Source organism: Anser brachyrhynchus (assembly GCF_964034855.1).
Source record: "Anser brachyrhynchus genome assembly, chromosome: 1".
NCBI lineage: Eukaryota > Metazoa > Chordata > Aves > Anseriformes > Anatidae > Anser > Anser brachyrhynchus.
The window spans coordinates 95803872-95825009 of NC_137694.1; the positions used below are offsets into that span (position 1 = coordinate 95803872).

General features: G+C 39.1%; 1 protein-coding gene across 8 annotated transcripts in view; it reads left to right on the forward strand.

Moving 5' to 3' along the window:
- The window catches only part of CMSS1 (cms1 ribosomal small subunit homolog), a 239681-nt gene that overhangs the window by 213663 nt on the left and 4880 nt on the right, over nucleotides 1-21138 (forward strand). For 7 of the 8 annotated variants that reach the window (XM_080565859.1, XM_080565864.1, XM_080565865.1 and 4 more), the window contains exons 2-8: nucleotides 6512-6609; nucleotides 11329-11400; nucleotides 14009-14138; nucleotides 17078-17137; nucleotides 17889-17991; nucleotides 19389-19449; nucleotides 20407-20494. In XM_080565859.1, coding sequence (XP_080421985.1) covers nucleotides 6512-6609; nucleotides 11329-11400; nucleotides 14009-14138; nucleotides 17078-17137; nucleotides 17889-17991; nucleotides 19389-19449; nucleotides 20407-20494 — 612 coding nt within the window. Of the gene's footprint in view, nucleotides 1-4813; nucleotides 4863-6511; nucleotides 6610-11328; nucleotides 11401-14008; nucleotides 14139-17077; nucleotides 17138-17888; nucleotides 17992-19388; nucleotides 19450-20406; nucleotides 20495-21138 lie in introns of those variants that run through there. The other variant, XM_080565860.1, reaches the window with a different exon arrangement.

Here is a 21138-nt window from a genome sequence, read left to right on the forward strand (position 1 = left end):
CCTGAGAAATATTTTTCCCCAGATTAATGAATACAGATCAGTACTATTTAATCAGCCAATAAATAAAAACATAACCTGCAAAGCAGCCTGAAATGAATCCATCATAGCATGCCCACCAAATCGAATGAATTATGCTCACCTACAAAGTAATGACAAGGACATATTTTCCTGCACCATACCTGAAACTAAAAATAGAGCCTAGCAAATACAAAACCTATTTCCACAGCATCCATGGCCTTCTGTTAGAAATTTTAAAAACACGGGCCCTGTTTAAATTCTGGTTTTAGATATAAGGCAATTTTAGAACAGTCAGAGGAGACTGGAAGTCAGCGGGAAGAAAAGGGAAGGGGAACAAAGTTTGTAAAAATAAATTATACACAAGCTTTGTTTTCCTATAAGGAATTCTGGATTAGTACTGATATACAACACTGGTGGGATTGTAATGAAGAATGCAGAAATTTCTGTAACAGTTCAGTTTAGACCCATGGGCTCTTTTGGCCCAGAGTGTCTCTCTGACTGTGGGTAGTGCCAGATACTTCAAATAAAAGTTGAAGCAGTCTCCCTCTTGGCTGCATAAGACAGGTTCCCTCCAAATTCTGTCGCAGAGATTAGTTTAACTGGAAGAAATGAACTTTTCCTGTACTGCCCTGTTTCACCGGGGATCTTCTGGATGCCAAATAAATGTCTGATCTCACAAAGCTTCCAGATAAAAAAAAAAAAATAATCCCCCAAACTAATAGGAATGATTCCCTCAGGTGTCTTTGAGTACATAAGCAAAAGAATATTTTTCTGTTGTAAGCTTTCTTTTTAATTACATGTTCATTGTGCCTATATTATGAAAAGTTGCAAGCACCATACCTCATCTTTTCCTCAAAAAACCTTCTGTTCTCTTTATCGTCTCTTCCTGTGAAGAAGTTCCCATAGCTTCTGTCATACTTGCTAACATCCTCTATCTTTATTTCTGTGCTAGAATAGCTCAAACCACAAGGCTCATTTTCCAAAGAATTTTAAGATTATTTTCTCTTCCTTTTCAGATGTAACTTTTTCTTTATTTGGAGACATTTTAAGGAGTTGTTCCTGGTAAAGTTTTACTTTTTCAGTCAGTTAAGCTGAGTCCTTAAAAGAATGAGTGATTTATGTTGTGGTCATTGTAATTTCTGTATTAATAACTTCACAGTAGAGTAGTGGCATTGTAAAGGTCAAATGTCTCAGTAATGGTGAGTCAGCCTAGCAAGAACAAATTTGCACTAACTAGTATTGACAAAATTGCATTCACATCAAAGCATGTGTCATTACCTCCCGTAGCATTAAGGTTTTGTCTGCCTTTAAAATACTGGAATAAATAACAAAGTAAATGTGCATTCTTTGTGAAGACAGTGCTTAATAAGGGTGATGTTTAAAGGGAACATGGTAAATTATCAAAATATCTGTGTGCCTTGTTACGTGCATGTCTATATATCTGAGTACATGTTTGTGCGTTAATGTGTGCGCATGTATATATTTAGTATGCCTATTGATGTACACAGACACATATATAGGTTAGAAACCCTTGCATTGAATCAGTTGAAATAACGTGATCAATATCATAAATGAGAAGGTCTATTCATGGAAGGGGAGGCATGTGTTAAGCATAAGTGTTTTTTTTCCATTTCAGCATGGTTCAAAGTAAAATGAAATATAAATACCTAATGACTGGGAAGCCTGTTAATGTGTGCCGTGGTGCTGATGCAATACTAGAGAAAAAAGTGAAGAGCGAGCTCTGGAATTCATATTTATTTATCTATATCTAGACCATTACGTGATCGTTCAGACTTCTTTGATGACCTTGTGGTTCCATAAGGTCTACCCATCACAGGAAAACATGCAGAGGATTGCTGTGCTGAATAACATAGTCCTTTTGGCCCCATGTTCCAGCAGTGCCTGGCTGCTCATTTGCACAACACGAGAGATGAAAGTCAACATTGTATTAATAAATTAGGTTCTGCCTTTGTGTCAGCTGGTTATTAAGGAAGGATTTGTCCTCTCTCCTGTTTGGGCGTAGAGGAATCTCCTGGGTAGCTTGACACCTCAAAGCAGGGCAGGCAGTGCTGCTCTGATACAGGCATGTTTGGAATCTGAGTTGGATGCCTCCGTGTTTATTCACATCGAGTTATGATTTATTTTGTGAATAACCCCACTGACTTCAAGGTAACCATTTGCATAGGGAGATACACTGCTTAACGTGAGCAAGGGTGGCAGAGTCTGGCCTGTGGTACTTGGATGCCCACAACAAAACCGTCCTGTCATCACTGGAGCTGACACGGTGTCACAAACAATCGCAGCTCAAAACTAGCTACTGCCTCAGCCAGGATATGAATAGCAGTTTCTGGAATAGACAGAAAGTCCTACTGTTATATGAAGTAAAAATACTCAGGTACTGCAGAAAGGTGTGCAAATGAGAATTGCTTTCACAGATGTTTGTTGAGTCTGGGGACGGACACTGGTTCCCTCTTTCATTTCTAGCTGAAAGGGGAGAAGGACGTTGCATCACGAAGTGCAGTCTGTAACTCAGATGGGCAGTGAACAGGTGGTACATTGTTTGTCAGGCTATTTCATATCATGGAAACCATTTGTCCAGTTTTAGATTGCTATTACCAGCGGTGTATCTTTTAGTTATGAGAAAGAGAAGATGTTATTTAAAACTTAGACTGCCTCTGTTTGCCTTTCAGAGCATGCCAAATGGTTTTTAAAAAAGGAATGCTTAAGGATCACAGCCACTTTCCGTGAATCTATTTAATGCAATTCTTATTTACTTCCAGTGTGAAGTAAATATGCTGAGAAAGAGCTGGCTTAGCAATTCAATTCAGTGAGACATGCACAGATGTATTCAGGAATGGGTGTTTGGGGCTCAAGCGGGGCTAGACAAGAGGGACAAATAGGGGACTAATAATGATCTCTTGGTGGGTTCTTCATTTTTATTGTGGATATACAGCCTGCTTGGATGTAGTGCATCCAGGACCTCAGATATGTGGAGCTGGATGTGTAAAAGGTGGTTATTCCTCCAGCGTCTCTCGAGTCAGGACAGAGGGATTATATACCAAAGTCACTGACGGGCTCTCAAACCCAGAAGCTCCTCTACCAAAATGCATCGTAAGAAATGTGCTGGAGAAGGGCCGATATGAAGGGAAACAAGCCAGTGCTAAAGCAGGGTGATTATACTGGGTCACCCAAACACATTTTATACTTTCAAGAGTATGATGGATTATGTAATTTTTAAGCTTCCTCTATAGAAGTATCATACCTGAGACTCCAAAATGCCCAAAAGACATAAGTGGTCAGTGACTTTGGAGAGGAATGGTGCTGGGGAAGGAGCTATTGGTTTGGAGAGAGCGGCATGTGGTTCAGGAGCATCAGACATACTTGGGAGGAGAGAAAGTAAGAACCCAGCTGATGGCCACAGATATTTGAGCTGTAACATAAGAAATTTGTTTGTCTCCTAAATCTTCAAGTTTTTATCTTCCCCTGTTCACCTGCTGCCTTGTGTTAGATTGTACAGGACCAGATATGCTTTTTTGTGCATTAACAATAAATTTATAGTAAAGTATACCCATATCACCATTGCTGAAATTAAAAAAAAAAAAAAAAGAGCTTTGTAATACTTTCTCCTTTTAACTTTTCTACTGGGCAGTAAACTTTCCCAGATAATATTATATGTTCAGATGACATCTGATGAACTCTCTTCGGTAATAGTGAAGTTTCAGCAAAAGTGGCAGTAGTACTTGTGAGTGCCACCAGTTCTTCTTGTTCGCGATCCAAGCGGCAGCTCGGAGGAGGAGCCAATTTGACTTTTCCTCTCTCAGAAGAGAGGGAAAGTAGCTGCTGAGGTAGCTCATGGAGCCCAACGTTTCTTAGTGTACATAAATGCTGCCTCAGATTTAGTCCTGCCACCTGCCTTGTTCTCGTCCTTTGTGAAGCAATCCCAGAATGACCACACAGTGTCCTCTGCTGAGGCTGACTTATCAGCTTCTTAAGGGGCACCTTGATGTTACAGATGAGCGGCAGTGAGGAGGGTGAAGTGGGGCATCCCTGCTCTTCCCCTGCCACCAGCAACCCACTTCACCTGGGATCACAGATTAAATATAAGGAGGAAATTCTTCACTCTGAGGGTGGTGAGGCCCTGGCACAGGCTGCCCAGAGAAGCTGTGGATGCCCCATCCCTGGAGGTGCTCAAGGCCAGGCTGGATGGGGCTTTGGGCAGCCTGGGCTGGTGGGAGGTGTCCCTGCCCATGGCAGGGGGTTGGGACGAGGCGATTGATGAGGTCCCTTCCAACCCAAACCATTCTGTGATCTAGCACTTGGGTGGTCACAGTCCACTCATTTGATGGTTTGATGGCTATGCCTGTGAAGAGAAGAAAGCAAATAGGCCAGCTTAGCAGCACTGTCCACTTAGTGCATTCGTACACACATCTGTGCATTTGCCCTGGTTTTGGAAAGCAGAGGGTTTTCTTGGTGCATTCCCATTCAAGATTTCTTAGTATGTATTAAGTTGCAAATAAGTGCTGCCAGTTCTTTCATGGCATTTGTTTTGGTCTGAATAAAGTTCGTTAGCATGTTTATCTTCATTTAAGAGTTAGTTTTTCTTTCTTCCTGATGTTTCTAAAGCTATTGCAGTTTGCCAAGAATCTAATCTATATCAAATAAGATTTCATGACAAATGACTTCCAACCTGCTAAAATATTCTCTGATTTTCTTCAATTGCTAGCTTTAACTTCCCAAAATTTTAAAACTCTTAACAGCTGTCACAACCCATTTTTAAGATGCTGATGAGCTCTTCAAAGTGTGAAAAGGAATGGAAGTTGCAAGACAGTACTTCCCAGGCAGAAGTATGTATGTGCATTGTTACTGATGTGGATTTTAGAAGCCATGGCCTTACTGCCATATAATGCATAGTGTTGCATCTGGGGATGAGTAAAGATTCCTCTTTCCCAATCATATTAATTCCCTATGCTTATATTTTATTTTTTCAATATGTACATATTTCAGCTGCAATTATTAAATAGCAGTCATACTTGATTTTCTCTCTCTCATGTCTCCTGGCCCTTACTTTACTCTGCTTACTGCTATTGATTGCATAGATATTATGTAATAATCAGAAGTCAGATCTTCCATACTTTGTATGATGCTTATGGAATTTTACTGTTTCTATTTTGAAAATTATGGAATTTTTACTGATTCTATTTAAAATAAATAACTTTGTCTTTGAACTGACAGCTTAAAACTTCAGCATACAGGAGATTTCAACAGCTGTGAAATCCCTGCAAAGTGGAAAAATATTCCAGAGTATTCCAGATACAGAAATTGAATTATTCAGTTGTAATTATTCAGTTAAACAGATGGTAATGCTTCCGGCAACGATTGGGGAAGTAATTCAGTCCCCAACAGAAAATTCTGTGTTGGAATACAACATCTTTTAAAATCAGAGGCTAATAGAGCACTGGTGAGGGAACTGTCGTTTTGGATAGGATTTTTTTTTTCCCAAAAATCTCTCTGTACATAAAAATAGATGAAGAAGAGAATGAATGGAGACATCTTAATCTAAATAATTTTCTCTGAAAGCATAACCATTTTTTTATTGTTACGGACATTCTGCTTAAATTTTAGGAACAGTGCCTTTGCTTAATTATTAATGTTGTAAGAGTCACACAGCTAAAAATGTGCTTGCAGGAAACATCTGTATATATTTTTATACAGTACGAGATTATACAAATCTTAGAAGTCTTCCTCTTATAGGTACTTGGTGTCAGTGAGGCATTTGGGGCTTCTAGATAGAGGTTTGAGTGTTTTCTCTGTGTGTGTGTGTGTTGGTGTGGTTTTTTTTTATTCCTCCACCTGCAAGACTCTTGTCCTTGTATGAAGAGATGACTTATGCCAAAAAAAGTGTCAACAAATTTAGCAGGAATTATGTATTTTCTTCTTGTGATCCTATGGTCCACAGAGCCATTAGTCTTTAGCAGCAGAACTGTTTCTTACTTTGGGGTCTAATGATTTGTTGAGATAGGTCTGTAATTCTCTATGATGAATGCAGTGCTATGAATCTAAGATAACGTTTTACTTTTTCTGAAATAGCACAGAGAGATGTCATGCAACTTGAGGTGTTGTAGTTGATCAGATACATCTTCTTTCAGTGTTCAATTTAATTCAAGTGGGTTTCTGGAAAGATCAGACATTTCTACCTGTGATGCTGCAGATGGCACCAACTGTGCAGCATTACAGAAAGACATGGAAATATATTGCCTGCCAGATCAAATCCTATGAAGATGAGGGAAAAACTGGGACTTTTCCTAGAGTAAATTTCAAATACCTTTTTTTTTAAATGATAAAAATTTCTATTACAGCTATACTTATTGCTAATCTTGAGATTATATCATTTTGATAAGATTGTAGTTAAAGATCTTAATCCATATTTTGAATGCAAAGTAAGAAGATGAATTTGAAAAACAGCAAGGAAAACCCCTTCTTTTTTTCTCGTCAGATCCTTCAGATGATGAAGCAATTGAGAAACCAAGTGATAAGACAGCAATCCATCAAGATCCAGATTCCAAACCTGCTGTGAAAAAGAAAAGAAAACAGGTCTGTAAGTTTAGCAATTACGCAGAGCACTTAAATGATACTGTGTAGGGGAATGTAGTCCCCATTCTTCCACTAAAGGGACAGATTTCTTCACTTTTTGTCTAACCTGTTCATGTAAGAAGATTTTTATCATAAATTGGGAGGGGGTTAATTATTTTTGCAGTATTTGAAAGTGGTCTCATTCAAGTATATTTCAATCATAATTTAGCTCTTGTTTTGTGTGAGTTGAGATTGCCAAGCTGCTCTCCTGCAAAAGTGACTGTCTAATGATAAATGCCTGAGCGGTGCTACCAATGTTTTATCCTCTGATCTTTTCCTTTTCCCTGCACACGTGAGGTCTTGAAAGCTGTGTTTTAAATGTTGTATGACATCTCCACCCATGCATGTCCCCTTTGAAATGTCCACATGAGGAAGAATTTAGGTCTACACGGATTGATGTTTCCATAACCTTGCACTGCTAAAAGCTTCCTTTAGAACCATTAAGAACTTTGTTGTTCAGCAGTACGTGGAATATACCCAGGAAACAGAAGCAAGGTCTTTGGCAGACAGCATCACTTTAGCAGAGCTAGAGCTCAGCTGGTTTTAAGAAGTCTCTTGTCTGAAAGTTAGTTTCTTCTGTCTTCCTGGTATTGAACTGGAGAATGGACTGAATGCTTGTCAAGGAGCTTAAAGTGACATTGGAGGCTATCTCTCTTTGAGGTTATGGATATTAATTTAGACCCTAGGTCAGTATTATATTCACTGTATGATACCTAGGCAATAGACCAAGTGAAAATCATCTGTAGGTATGGGTTTTTTTTAGTAACAGAGAAGTGTCAGCAGTACAGTAATTACCATGCATTTGGGTGTCTTTCCAAGGAGACCAAGGGTGAAGTGAGCCAAATGTCTGAACTGGTTCCACATTTTGATTAGGAAAGAGAGAACTAAGCAATACAGTAGAAAGCTGTATTGCCTTTCTACACACCTTACCTGGGAATCAGATGCGAGGAATTCAACTCAGTGCGGATGCCTATGGAGCCCTTTTTTATCAACACTATTTTCACGTACACATTTAGAACAAAGTTAAGATGGTTTATTTGAAGGAGTTGCTTTGCTCATTCTGTGAGAACATTAGAAAGGATAGCCAACACAGGTTACCCTGCTGAGGTGGACTGGAACTGTAGCACAACACCTGCCCTAGCTCTTCTGGGGCAGAATATAAATCAGAATATAAAGAACATCAGTCTGTATTTTGGAACAGGATAAGTTGATCTTCAGTCATGAAACTCCTGGGTGCAAAGGTTTATGGGAACTCAGTCATGTGTGTGTTGTTGCATGTCTTTTAGAGCAAAATGCTTGCCAAGTTGGATGTACTTACAGAAAGCTAGTAGTTTTGTAGTTCTGGTGCATGTGACATAACCTATTCTACTCACTCATCTCTGCCTTATTCACAGGCTGGAAGCTATTCTGCAGTGGACTTGGCATCTTAAAGCCAGTCAGGAGACAGCCAGATAGAATTATGAACATTTATGTTTCCAGTCTGCAGACTGTCCACAGGCTTACAATGAGATGAATAATTTGTCTCCAATCTGAATGGAGCATTGATGTGTTTACTTTGTCACGAACTCCAAAAGTCAGAGTATATGGCTGACCTAGAATGTAAACTTTCACACACACACAAGAATGTTTTCACTTTGCATTCGAATTTCCAGTAACTTGGCAACATGTAAAGAAAAAAAAAAAAAGTTGTGTTAGAAATATAATACAGGAAATATTTTATGTTATGTCCATGATTAACAAACAAGGAATTTATGACATTTTAGTTCATAAATCAGTGGTCTCAGCACAAATTTCCTGTTTTCTGCATTTTAAGAACTTCCATGTAAAAATAGCATAAAAACACAGAGCACAGGGGAGCCATGTCAAAACCCAGCAGGTTGTCTGCTCTGTGTCTTGCATAAGAAAAACATGCAAATGACCTTTTCCTAAGGGTGCCATGCAAAGAGCTATTGCATGAGTAGGTAGGCAAGTAACATTTGGTTAAGGGTCAGAAGTTCAGTCAAGATCACATACCTAAATATTTTGGATTATAGATCATCAAAGCCATGTAGATTTACAGCCATTCACCACCATGAAGTTTATTTTTCTCTTATGGCATTATTTTTAATGTCTGAATAAAGTGGACACTTGCTAACAGCATGCCATGCCTAAATATATACATGCTGCTGTAAAGGAGGGTTTTTTTCAGTCCTAACACGATTCTCTGAGGAAGGAAGGCTTTCCCTACAAGCCTGCTGCGTACTTCTGTTGCCATCAAAAGAAAAGGCTACACTCTGCCTTGAAAAAAGAAGCCAAGACATTTGGTGATACTTTTAAACATTTGAATGAAGGGTTACCAGTGAGAAAATTTTATTTCTCTTAGAGACTTTTTTTCAGCTCTGCATTTTATTCTTTTTCACATAGATACTGTTTGGGAGTGCACATGGTGTTTTGCAGATGTATATAAAACAGTTCACAATGTATGTGAAGGGAGAAATGGGCCCAAAGTGAATGAGTGGCATTTTTCTGTATTCTGAAAGGCTCATAAATAGTGGTGATGTTTCGTAGGATAAGGAACCATCGTATTCTGTGGGAAGAATGAGATTCAGACTGGCTCCATTCTGGCTTTTTGATTGCGTGGTAGTGTCTCTTGCGTAAATCAATCCAAAGGCTTGTTCCCTATGTAGAATGTAATGGTGAACATGGAATTTATTATTAAAACACCTGGCAAGTGGTCTTCAAGTATCTATGGACAGCTGGGATACATAAGGGTAGAGCAGGGCCTGAAGGCAGAGGGTAGCTCTGTTTCAGTCTGAATGTCTGGGAATGCTAACAGCAGGGCTAGGAATGAGGAAATGTGTAGTATTGTTCTTATAAGCACTTGAATCTGAGTCAGGACGGAGATTTAAAAAATAAACAAAAATAAAAACACAAAACTTATGTTAAACCTGGAACAACTTTCTTAGCTGAAGTTGTACTTGCAGTCTCTTGATTTCTAGTGAAAATAGTATCTGCTTACTCATGACAAAATCACAGGGACAGATCTTTACTTGTTGAGGGAAGATACATTTCCAATGACAGCTTCTCACAGCTAGGTATTGATCCAGGCTGCATTATATTCCAGCCCTAGCTATTGAATGCTTTGCCTGCTCGAGGCAGTCCCCAGCCAAATCTGCTCTGGTAGTTCCTAACCATAATTTAAAGCCTCAACCAGTTTCAGACCCAGTTTTGTACATTACTGCTACTTTAGCAAGTGCAGTGATTGTATCGCAGCACAGAAAATGGGAGCAATCAATAGAGGTCATTTGTTTGTGGGGAACGTGGTAGTTCCCTGTTTTCTATAACTACATTATCAAGGGAAGTAGGGAGAAAAGGGGAAGTGAAGACATAACATGAACAATTAAACTCCCCAAAACACCTTTGATAAAGATATGAGAGTGGGTACAGAAAGGTACAAATGTGCTGGCCTGGCTCATGTCATACAAGTTGTCATGAAGTGTCCTCCTGTTAGGGTGGCAGTGCAGGAAGTGCTTGAAGGGGCTCAGCTATTCTGAGCATCTGTTAACTTTCCTTTGGCCCTGTTGAAGGTACCCTTGCAAGGGAATGTAAGAGCAAATCCTCTGGCTTTCGGCCAGGCTCCTTTTCCTGCTGACCCTTTGTTGGTGGTCCTTGGGCCTTTAATGTACCATGTTGATGAGACTTCTCCACGGCTTCTCACAGGAGCAGATTTTTTCAGCCAAATGCATCTTAGTATCAAGGAGTTTTTTCCTGCAGCTCAGCCTGTTTTCCCCTTCCTTCTCTCTGAGTCATTTATTAAGCTCCAAAACCTGTGTATGCAGAATCATTTGCATTTCCAGGAAGTGGAAGTCCCTAAGAAAGAAAAAGGGAAGAGAACTGCTATGCTTGTAAACCTGTACCTTGCTTCCTCTCTTTTGGACAACATCAGGTGGCTTTCAGACAAATCCTAACCCTGATTTATGTGAGCAGGGACTCTGTTACAAATGGACCGGTTCAGCCTGCTCACTCAGGCACAAACGTGGGTTAATAATCACAACACATGTGTTGGATGAAGATTATTCTGAAATGCAACATGTATTTTTCTTACACATATTTGACCCTGCCTGCTATGAGAAGACAAAGCACAAATGGGGCAGAACAAATTTGAAACATGTTTTCCTAAATTTTGCATTACAAACGTCAAAGGAAATTCAGAGCATGATTATTGACAATTATTCTCACCCTTTTCTACCGTCTTTCACCATCTGGATGCTCACATTAGACCCAGATATTTTAGAGCATTATTGGCAAAATTTTAAAAAATAATTGCATGCAATAATAAAGTATATAGTTGTTGAAATGTTTTGTTCATGTTTCCCTCCTTTTTTTTTTAATTTATCAAAACCCACTACTCACTATTTTATGAAAATGTGACTGCAACTTGTATGTTTCAGCTTTCCATTCTTTTATTCCTCTCTTGGTTACAGCAACATAGATCTCAATTCCAAAATTACTCCAGATATAGGTAACTGTAAGAAATTGATTTCTTCTACAGGTGGGGACATTTGGTTTTGTTTGTTTTTCCCTAGCCAGCATTATATTTCCTGTATTTCTCTCTTGCTTCCCTTTGTTGACTGTTTTTTCCAGGTGATCAGATATCTGATACTGAATCTTTTTTTTTTTTTTTGAATATGTGCTTTGCAGCCTACAGAGTGTTTTCTTAGTCAACCTGAAGAAAAACAAGAGAGCGCTGTAAAAGCGAAGAAGAGAAAGAAGGTTTGAAAGTCCTGGGGTGTGGGTGGTGGTGTAAAATTTGTAACTGGGACAACCCTGTGATGTGAAGCAGCATAACGTTGCAGCCTTTTTCAGATAAGAGTAAAAATTCACACTTTTTTGAGTTTACTCAAAATACCCGTTCCTCACCTGAACTGAAACCCGCTCAAGGGTTTTGTACATCCACATGCAGCTTGCAGGTGTGGCCCACTGGGAAAATGTAACTATCAAAGAAAGGTGGCGTTTCAGTTTCTGCAGAATCTGCCCAGTTTCAGCTGTGTGGCAAGGCTTCAGCTGCTGTTGCATCCTTTGCACCAAGAAGTGTCCGTGTTCCCTCTTCTCCTCCTAGCATAAGTATATAAATAAATATTCTGGATTGCCCCCCTGGCCGTGCTCCATCCTCACCCTCAACAGCGCACACACACTGCAGGCTAGATGGAAATAACATGGCACCAAGCAAGTTAATTGTCATTTGGGGCAGCCTGTATAAATATTTGGCTCCCTCACAAGGCAGAGAGGTGGCTTTTTTATATTATGTCAGGCCTCTTAATCAGCTGGGGAATGGGAAGAAGGAAGAGTGGGATTTAGCTTTAAATGCAGCTCTGGCAAAGCGACCGCAGAGCTTGATCCACTGCTGCCAGAGTGAAAGCATCCCATCACAAGAGTGGTGAACCAGCCCTAGCAAAAAGACCCTGTTCCCAGGCAAAAAACAGACACTCAGTTACACCTTTAGTTTCACTGGCACTAGGGCCACTGAGATAACATACACAGCCTGTTAGCAAATTCATCAGGAAATATTTATCAGGCTGATCTATTGTTTCCAAACAAACTGCAGTCTCCAAAAAAATAAGGAAAAAAAAAAAGAAGAAAAAGAAAAACTTTACTTTTAAGCATCTGGAACAAATTGGAAGAAAAATAATAAAACTTCCTGCATGAGGAATGTTTCCCCACAGCTCTCCTCGAAGGAGGAGAGTTTGCTCAGGTGTCCTTGCTCGTACTCTTATGGACTTTCTCGTTAGAATTAGGCTTCTCCCCTCCAGAGTGCCATAATTTTCCTGGAGGGATCAAGTGGCCCAGCAAGTGATATAATGGTCCTGAGGAACAGCCACTTACGCTGAGTTACCAAGTGAAATGAGTCTGATACTTCTGTGTTATTGTCTGCTAAAGCAGAGGTTCCCAAGTGTGGGTCACTGAAGAGGCTGGGGCTGGAGAAGAGCATTTCTCCCTAGTGCCCTGCCTTCCGTATTTGTTAGGAATAACAAAGAAGAGGTTTGTCTGTAGGCCTCGTGAGAAGGCTGCATGTACTGCAGGTGGCCTGTGGCCATGCCTGGGAAAGACAATTATTGCAAGGCGGAAAAATATAACAGTGTAAAATGGCAGTGAAGCATGCGAAGGAATGCCACAGGTTCAGGCACTACAGAAGCCAGTCGGCTGCAAATCCACTGAAAGCCTTCCAATGACTGGAGGGGGCTTTAGGCCATACCAAAGGTAGGCCAAGAGGGCATAAGCACTACAGATACCCGCCACCCCTCCACAGCTGCCAAAAATGGTTCTAGGCCCACCTTGTCCCTACGCAGTCTCAGTTTCCCTCACAGATACATATCCTGTTGCCGTGTCCTAGCCACACTATCCGTCTCCTTTTCACTTCCAGGCTTATACTGCCACACGTCCTCATGATGGCAAGTTCATTTTAGCTTACGCAGCTGAGAAACCTCAAGCTGGCCTTTTACAAATTAATCGTTTCTCAGTGAGAATGGGAGAGGCTTCAGATCCATGCCATTCTCTCCAGACTGCCTCTGTCCATGAAAATCTGCTGTAATCTAAAATGCTGGCAGATCATTCAGATAACAGGAATCTTGGGCTGGTCTACCCCCATGATCCATTTAATTATGTGAAAAAATGCAGCAACACTTTCTTTTCAGTGAAAATTCAGACCTGTTATTTGCTAACATTCCTAAGGCATAAAACACAATCTCTATGAATTCATGTCAAGGCTCAAAAAAAGTATTTGTTTGGTTTAAAAATATATATATTCTGGAGGAGCAAAACAGCTGCTGAACTCTTTCTGCTATACTTGTGTTTTTGTGAGCTTTTAACTCATTTTCATTGTACTTCCTATGATATGACGTATACTGTGAGTCTAGCTTACCACCTTCCCTTCCAAAAAGAGATAGTTGCCCTATTTTACTCAAAATATAGCTGTTTTACATAACCACTTGATTCCTGTAATTAATGCTTGAAGAATAATAATAAAAAAAATATGGAAAAAAAATCAAATTTCAAACTGATACTTAAAGTGTAACAACAGCAAACCCCACAAAAACAGCTTTCATTTATGTTTTAGATATGGCAGCATTTTAGGTGAGTGAACAAGACTTTTTATCTTCAGGGTCACAGACCATCGTTGTCAAAGTATCTGAACTTGCTTCTGAAGTCTTCATTCCCACTAAACACAGTCTTGTTCCATTGTAAGAGCTTTTCATAATCAAGCTTTAATTAATCCAATTACCTTTATGAAATTATGGAGGAACTTTTATTTACTATGTTGTTAGCTACTGAAAGAGCAAAAATTGTAGGAATGCCATACTTAACCCTGTTGCTTGTTTTTCAGAAGAAAATATCTGATGTTCTGGAAAAATCCTCTCCAAAACCTGGTGTCCCCGAGGATCTACAGAATCTGCTTAGTCAACATTTTGGTGCAAAACGTTCAGTGATTGAAATAGAGGAATTAAAGCTGTCAGGTAATTTATTCTATATTAATAGATAAATAATGTGACACTGGTGAATTCTTTTTCTGTAGAAGAATGGGGATTTTTTCAGACAGGTCTTAAGAGTTGTACTTTCTATTGAAATATTTTATGATACTTTATATATTTTCTACTTTGCTCTTTAGTAGAGGAGTTAATTTATTTCGAACAAATACGAGGATTTCTTGGAGTTGCAAAAGCGAAAAGAAAAAAAAACATTTTTAAATGTTTCTTTTTATTATAAAGAATTAATTTTAGGAGCTCACCTTTCTCATAGAGATTGTATGATCCCTAAGCAGTATGTTCCAAGATACTGATTGAGAAAGACAGTGAAAATAGTTTTCATTTCTGGGATTATCTGCATCTATCCAGATGCATAATAAGAGGGCTGAGAGGAGTAGACAAAGAAGTAACAAAACATGATTCTGACATGGTTATGAAATATTGAACACAATGGATTTTCAGGGAGTGGCATGAAATGAGATGGTAGTTTTGGTCCAAGTTTAAAGTGAACAAGTTTTAACCATGACTAGCACCCTCTTGGTTTTCTTTATTCTGTCTCCAGTTAAAAGCCAGAGAGAGAAAAGGCAAAGCAGGACAGAGCAGGGTTAGCTTCCCTCTGTCAGCTAGAGGTTGCCTTAGAGGTAAAGTCAACATTGAACTTGTGTGCCTCTCACTCCACAGATGAAGAGGCACTGTCATTTTCTAGGCACTGTCCATTATTTGTTGAGATGGCATATGAAGAACAAACTGCACAATAACACATCTGCATGTACCATTGATACTTCTTGAACTGCAGGTGACCTATGCCCAATCTAGCACCCTTTTAGCCCAGCAGTGCTTTCTGTCTTTTAACATTTAAACTTGTCTTTGTAGATAAATATGCTCCTCCTTAGTATCCATGATTCTAAGTTGACCCTTCTTTATTTCTTTGGGCTATGTTCAGCTTTCTTATTGAATCAAGAAAACCTGGAAAAGTCCCATATAGATTGCTTTGAAAAGCTTGTGTTAAATATTTCTAGACATTCAGAGTTTTTAGCAAATAATAAATTGCTTTGGTTTCTTTCTTACTGAAAGAGGCCTTTAGGCTAATGAAGTGACCCATTTCCACATGGATTGGCTCTTGGGTTGGATGGGGATTTTTACTTTTTATTTTTGTGCTGGGAGTTGGAGGCTTGGAGACCCAAGGAGTTTACTAACTTCTACAGCTGTCAAGTCATTCATGTCAAAGCACTGAGCAAATAAGCAAATATTTGGAGCTGTGTGTTCTTGTTAACTGACACAGTGTAGAAGGTCAAGTTTGTAGTCAGTATGGTCTCTTGCACAGGTTGGAGCTGTGTGGATTTTTTCCCTCTTTCTGAAACTTTTATTTAAATTTGTTGTTAATACTCAGTTTTGCTGGAGCATTTGTGAAAAGTCAGTGACCGAACCTCATATGCTTTAGAAATCATCTTTTGAATTGTTCAGTCAGTAATGAGACTTAATGTATTCAGAATAGCAAACCAACAGCTAAGATATTTTGCCCATGGGGGGAAAGGACTGTAGTGGATGTTTAGAGCTCTCCTATTACCACCAAATGTTTATGGTATTTTACCAGCTACTGCCCTTTGCCACCAGCATCAAATGCAGCTTTTAAACATAATTTTAAAATTAAATCAGTTGCTGATCCTTCATTTGTACACAGTGAGCTCCCTTTGGAGTTCAAGTCCCAGTAAATGTCAATCTCTGGTTTTAATAGAAAGGATTGGGACAAAATAAAAGTATTTAGCAAGACAGCACCCATTAAATGGAAGATGTAGTGGTGAGAGTGGCTATTCTCAAGAAGCTGCACAGGCAGGACTTTTGGCAGGATCCAGCTATAAACCAAGTTTGTCACACTGTCTGTTGCAGTAGAAACCATGGATTGACACTGCCAGCATTAGCACAATGTGCCATCCATGTGAACATAAATAACGTGCGTAAGGAAACCTCCTTAATTTAGTTCAAATGTATCAGCAAACATCTCATTCCATAGACAGGCACCCTGAGGTGCAGTGCTTCATGTGGAATGACAACAAATATGTGGGTCCCTGAAGACAGAGTTGTTAATGCTCTGAGGGAGCGTATTGTTCCATCAGGCAATAGAGCCTTAACAACTATGGCAAGTTTTCAGACCATCTAATTTTAATCACAAATTTAAGATCCTAGACTTCTGTCTAGGCACTGAAGAAAAGAGGGACCTTCCAAACTACCTCATTTAGGACACTGTCTTTCTTCATTGCCTCTATATGGACCTTAAAGTCAAATGGCATGCCTGCCACAGTCCTTTTCATATTTACTAGCTAATATAGTGACCAGGTAAAAGATAGGCAGCCAATGGGAAATGGAAAAAAAAAGGTGTCAAAATGCAGTATAGGGATTAACATTAGGGCTAGTATAACTAGGTAGATTACCACAATATGAAAGGCCAAATAGAAAGAGCAACTCATTGACAGGAGAGTGACCAACATCTGTCTCACTTATTGGTAGGTTCTTGCATTTACACAGTATGAATTGTCTGGGTGATCTACATTTTCCGTCTTCGATGGAAGTAACAGTCTAGCAGGTTGACTGTAAGGCTTTTGGCTAAAACCTTTGATTGATTTTGGTAAAGACTTGTTTTGAAGTATGTGATCACCTTTGGGCAGTCCTGTATTCCGGGTTTTATGGTGGGAGAAAAAAAAAAGGAATTACAGTTGGGTAGGGAAATGTTACTCTCACTTATTTACACAATTTAAAGCTTCATGTACATGTGATGTCCTTGAATCTCTTTTTACAAACGGTAATTTATTGGTGGTAGATTTTAACACAAATGTGATTTCATCAATATAACTAACGGCTATGCTGCAAACGTTTATACTCATTTTGCTGTTAAAAGTACGTCAACAAAAATACTTTCTCCTTTATGTTTTCAGATTCCTGCTTCTTGCCAGCCAATGATCTCACCCACAGTTTTTCTTCATACCTGAAAGAGAGTGAGTTAAAATGTTGGTTTGGATGGGATGAAAATTGTATGAAAACCATTATGTAGGCAGTATTATTGCAGTTCTTATCTGCACCCCCAAATATTTTTAATTATGAAACATTAATAACTTCCAGGATTATAGTTTTTTGTTGTTGTTCTTGTTTACTTGTTTGTTTTGTGACAGGTCTTGCTTTTCTGGCTCATTCTTACAAAACAACTTTTTTTTGACCAAAATGTTTTAGAGTTTCTTTTAATTGCTTGGGATTATTAGTCATAAGTAGTTTATCATGGATCCATAAGTATGTATATGTATTACGTTACAGTAGCAATCTTGCCACTGCCTACTGACATGAACCAAGAGAGTTTTTGTTCTCTTCTATATATTTATATAGAACTTCTGGTCTGGTAAATGTTTTTTTGTTTGTTTGTTTGTTTTCAACTGGTTTTACCTGATACAAATTACCATATGCGACAAATGAAGACAGTGGCCTTGTCACCTTACCACATGTTGATTTTTAATACTATGTCATTTGTTCAGCTCTATCATATTTCTGTATTGTATTTATTTTGGACATTTTATTTTCCAGTTTCTCAGCCATGACTAAATGTAAAACTGTTGCCAGAGATCCAGACCTCATAGGAGTCAGCATGTGTGTTCTTGCTGCTGGCTACCATTCATCATGTACTCTTGCAATTTAAAATTGTGGCATGTATTTAAGTAGTACTTTCTTTAAGTGTGCATGTGGGCTTTTTCATTGCAGTCTGTCCTAAGTGGGCAAAACTCCGTAAAAACCACAAGGAGAAGAAGTCAGTGGTGATGCTGGTTATCTGCAGTTCTGCCCTTCGTTCCTTGGAACTCATCAAGTATGTCGATAGCAAATATTATGTTGAGGTTGGCTGTCAGTCAGAGGTTTTGTCTTGGATCCACAGACATAAAGGCAAAACTGGGACACTGTCCTCTGCTAGCCAACAAGTTTACTGACTGAAACTGATGCAATATCCCTTGCTAAAGTAACACTTAGTAGTTCAGTTGCATGTAAGTGCTATTTTTGTTTTTTTTTTAAAAAAAAAGTGTAACCAATTTTGGGGGGACACGCAACATGTTATATGTGGGAACAGAGTAAAACCCATAAAGCATCACAATCCACCACTAGAAGTAGTGACTGTAGAGCCGTGATGCTGATAGCACCAAAGGCAATGAGGACAAGGCATTCCAGGGCCTCAAGTGATGACATGTGTGTCTGGCCGGAGTGCCTCCATATCTGTGTCTGTGTTCTCAGCTGTCTCAGGCTGACAAAATGTTGATGATTTTCGGTGTTCCCTGTCTTTCTTTTTCCCTTCTCTATTCTCCCCTACCTCATTCTAGAAGTCTTGATGAATTAATGTATACCTCACAGATTTCATGGTTGTCTTCTGTGTCCTGACCCTGCTTCCTGTGATTTTCTGTCAGTACACAGAGTTGGGAATTTTATGCTACATATAACAGCATAGACTTGGCAGATGTGCCTGTAGTGCTTAGCCCCTGCATGCAAATACTACTGTCTGAGCCTTAGGTGTATGTATGCTTGTATATAAACCTTCAGCTTTGCACAAGAGAAATTTGAAAGTTTGGCTCACTCACTGCAGAAAGCATGCGGAGAAAGCATGCTTTAAGTGACATCCCGTAAGTACTGGATGTGTAGTCTTCTGCTTGACTAATACCGAACAGAGTTCTTAGTGTGTGCTCAAATGGAGTGTCAAAACAATAAGTCTGGTTTTCAAACAAATGAGTTTTGGTCAACTGGAATTTGGACAATCTCAACAGTAAAGACTGTGGCAGTCTAGGTTTTCTCATCAGCTAAGCTGCAGGAAAATTCTGCAAAATGTACATTTGTCCATATAAAGTTTTTTCCTTTGGACACATGCATATGTTCATTGATGCCTGTATGTCAGTAATGGCAAATATTTTAATTAGAATTTTGTGATTAGTCAGTTTTGAACTGTTAGCTGTGAAAGCACAAGCCCTAACTATTCAACAGTATCTGAAAAGCTATCTAAGCAATATTGCCACCTACCGATACCTGCTGTTGTGTTTGTCCAGTTGTTGATCACTGCAAGTAGCAAATGAGAGTGTACATAGTGTTCAAAGTACAAGCATAGGTCATTGGGGAACTGTGTGTCTCAAGTATGTTGAGAAATGCCAGCTAGTTTTATTTTCCTCCTGTGTGGTCTTAATCTCAGCCCTGATGTTTGCATTTCCTTTTGCAATTTTTTATTTCTAGGTCAATGACAGCATTTAAAGGAGACTGCAGAGTTCTGAAACTGTTTGCAAAGCACATAAAGGTAAGAAAGATGTAAGTGTGTTAGAACATCTAACTGTCAAACATGCAAATAACTTGCTTTATTTCATTTTTTTTCCAGTGTCAGCATCTTGAGGGAGTTTAGGGCTAATTCAGATTTGCTGTTTTTCCAAACTAACTAGTGTCATACCATTTTCTTTGCAAAACATTTAACAATAGTGCTTTTCAATATAGTGTTCCTTTCTTGTAGGTAAAGCTTCCTCTTGGAAGATTTTTGTCACAATTCGAGGAATCTAGCCAAACACTGACTTTGGTGCAATCCTATGTAGAGTGTAGATGCTTATGGATGTGCTGCATGTTAAACATGTTCCACATTCCTGTGAAGTGCTCACTCAAATATATTTTGCCTGTTTAAACCAAAGGTTTACACACACATTTGTAGAAGCAAACTGTACCAGTGCCCACATTTGCATAGGCCAGTGAGAGGTCTGGATATCCAATATTCATACTTGCTGGAGAACACGATTTGTGGGAATATGGGAAGTAATGAGTGGAAATATGGCCTTTGATATAAATACTGTCAAACACACAAATAACTTGCTTTATTTCATTTTTTTCCAGTGTCAGCATCTTGAGGGAGTTTAGAGCTAATTCAGATTTGTTGGTTTTCCAAATATTTCCAGAGAATGTGTTTAAATACTGAAGAAAACAAACTGTTCTCACCTCCAGAAATAGTTGGTACAGTTGCAGATTTTCAAAGCTGAAAATGACTGACCTTCTAGAGAAGTGTGATGCCCAGCTGGCTGTTACATTTCTTAAATGCTCTCCCAGATAGATCAGCTTGACAGTCTGAAAGATGAATAGCATTTGTTACTTGATGGTGTTCTGGAAAGAGAGTATGTGATCTCTTGAATTTATTTCCAGCCTGGAAATGCTCTTTGAGAATAAATTTTAAACAGTCATGGTTTTACAACAGTTTGTCTTTCTCTTTTCAAATTAGATAAAAGAACAGATTAATATGTTGGAGAAAGGTGTGTTCCACATTGGGGTTGGAACTCCTGGGAGGATAAAAGCGCTGGTGGAGCAAGGTAGGAGGACAAGGAGGTTTTTTATCAATAGGTATCCTATTCTTGGTCTCACAAGAAGTTAGACTTTGCTTTTGAAGAGCTTAGGTTATGTGAGTCTGTGGCACTAAGCTGTGCAGTTTTCTACTGTGTCAGTCAAAATGAGATCAATATTCTAATAGTTGATTTAATGAACACTAAGCTGGAATAAATCAGTATTATGAGAGAAAGGCAGAGTAGCAACCCCCACCCCCAGTCAGTACCCACTCACTCCCCCATCCTGCCTCCTGTACTAGCTCAAGTGTGTGTTTGGCAGCTCAGTGAACTGATCCCAATTAAAACAAAACCAGCATGCACACAAAATTGGGTAATGAGCAGGCAGAGGTGGGGGACTTCCTCTTTTGTCAAGAATACTAATTTATGTTGACTTAGAAGTGATTGCAAAACCATGGTGTAAGATTTAAAGCTCCAGGAAACCAAACACTACAAGTAAATCAAAAGGAAATAATAGCAGAAGTCATTGTATCATATGTCACTCTGAGCTCAGTGTAAACTTTTGTGTGGGGTGGAGCAAAGATCTGGTTGCCAATTTTATTTCTGATTTGTATGTGATGAAATTAAATATTCTATATAAATATAATTTTCTCTGCCCAAATTTGGAGTAGTTC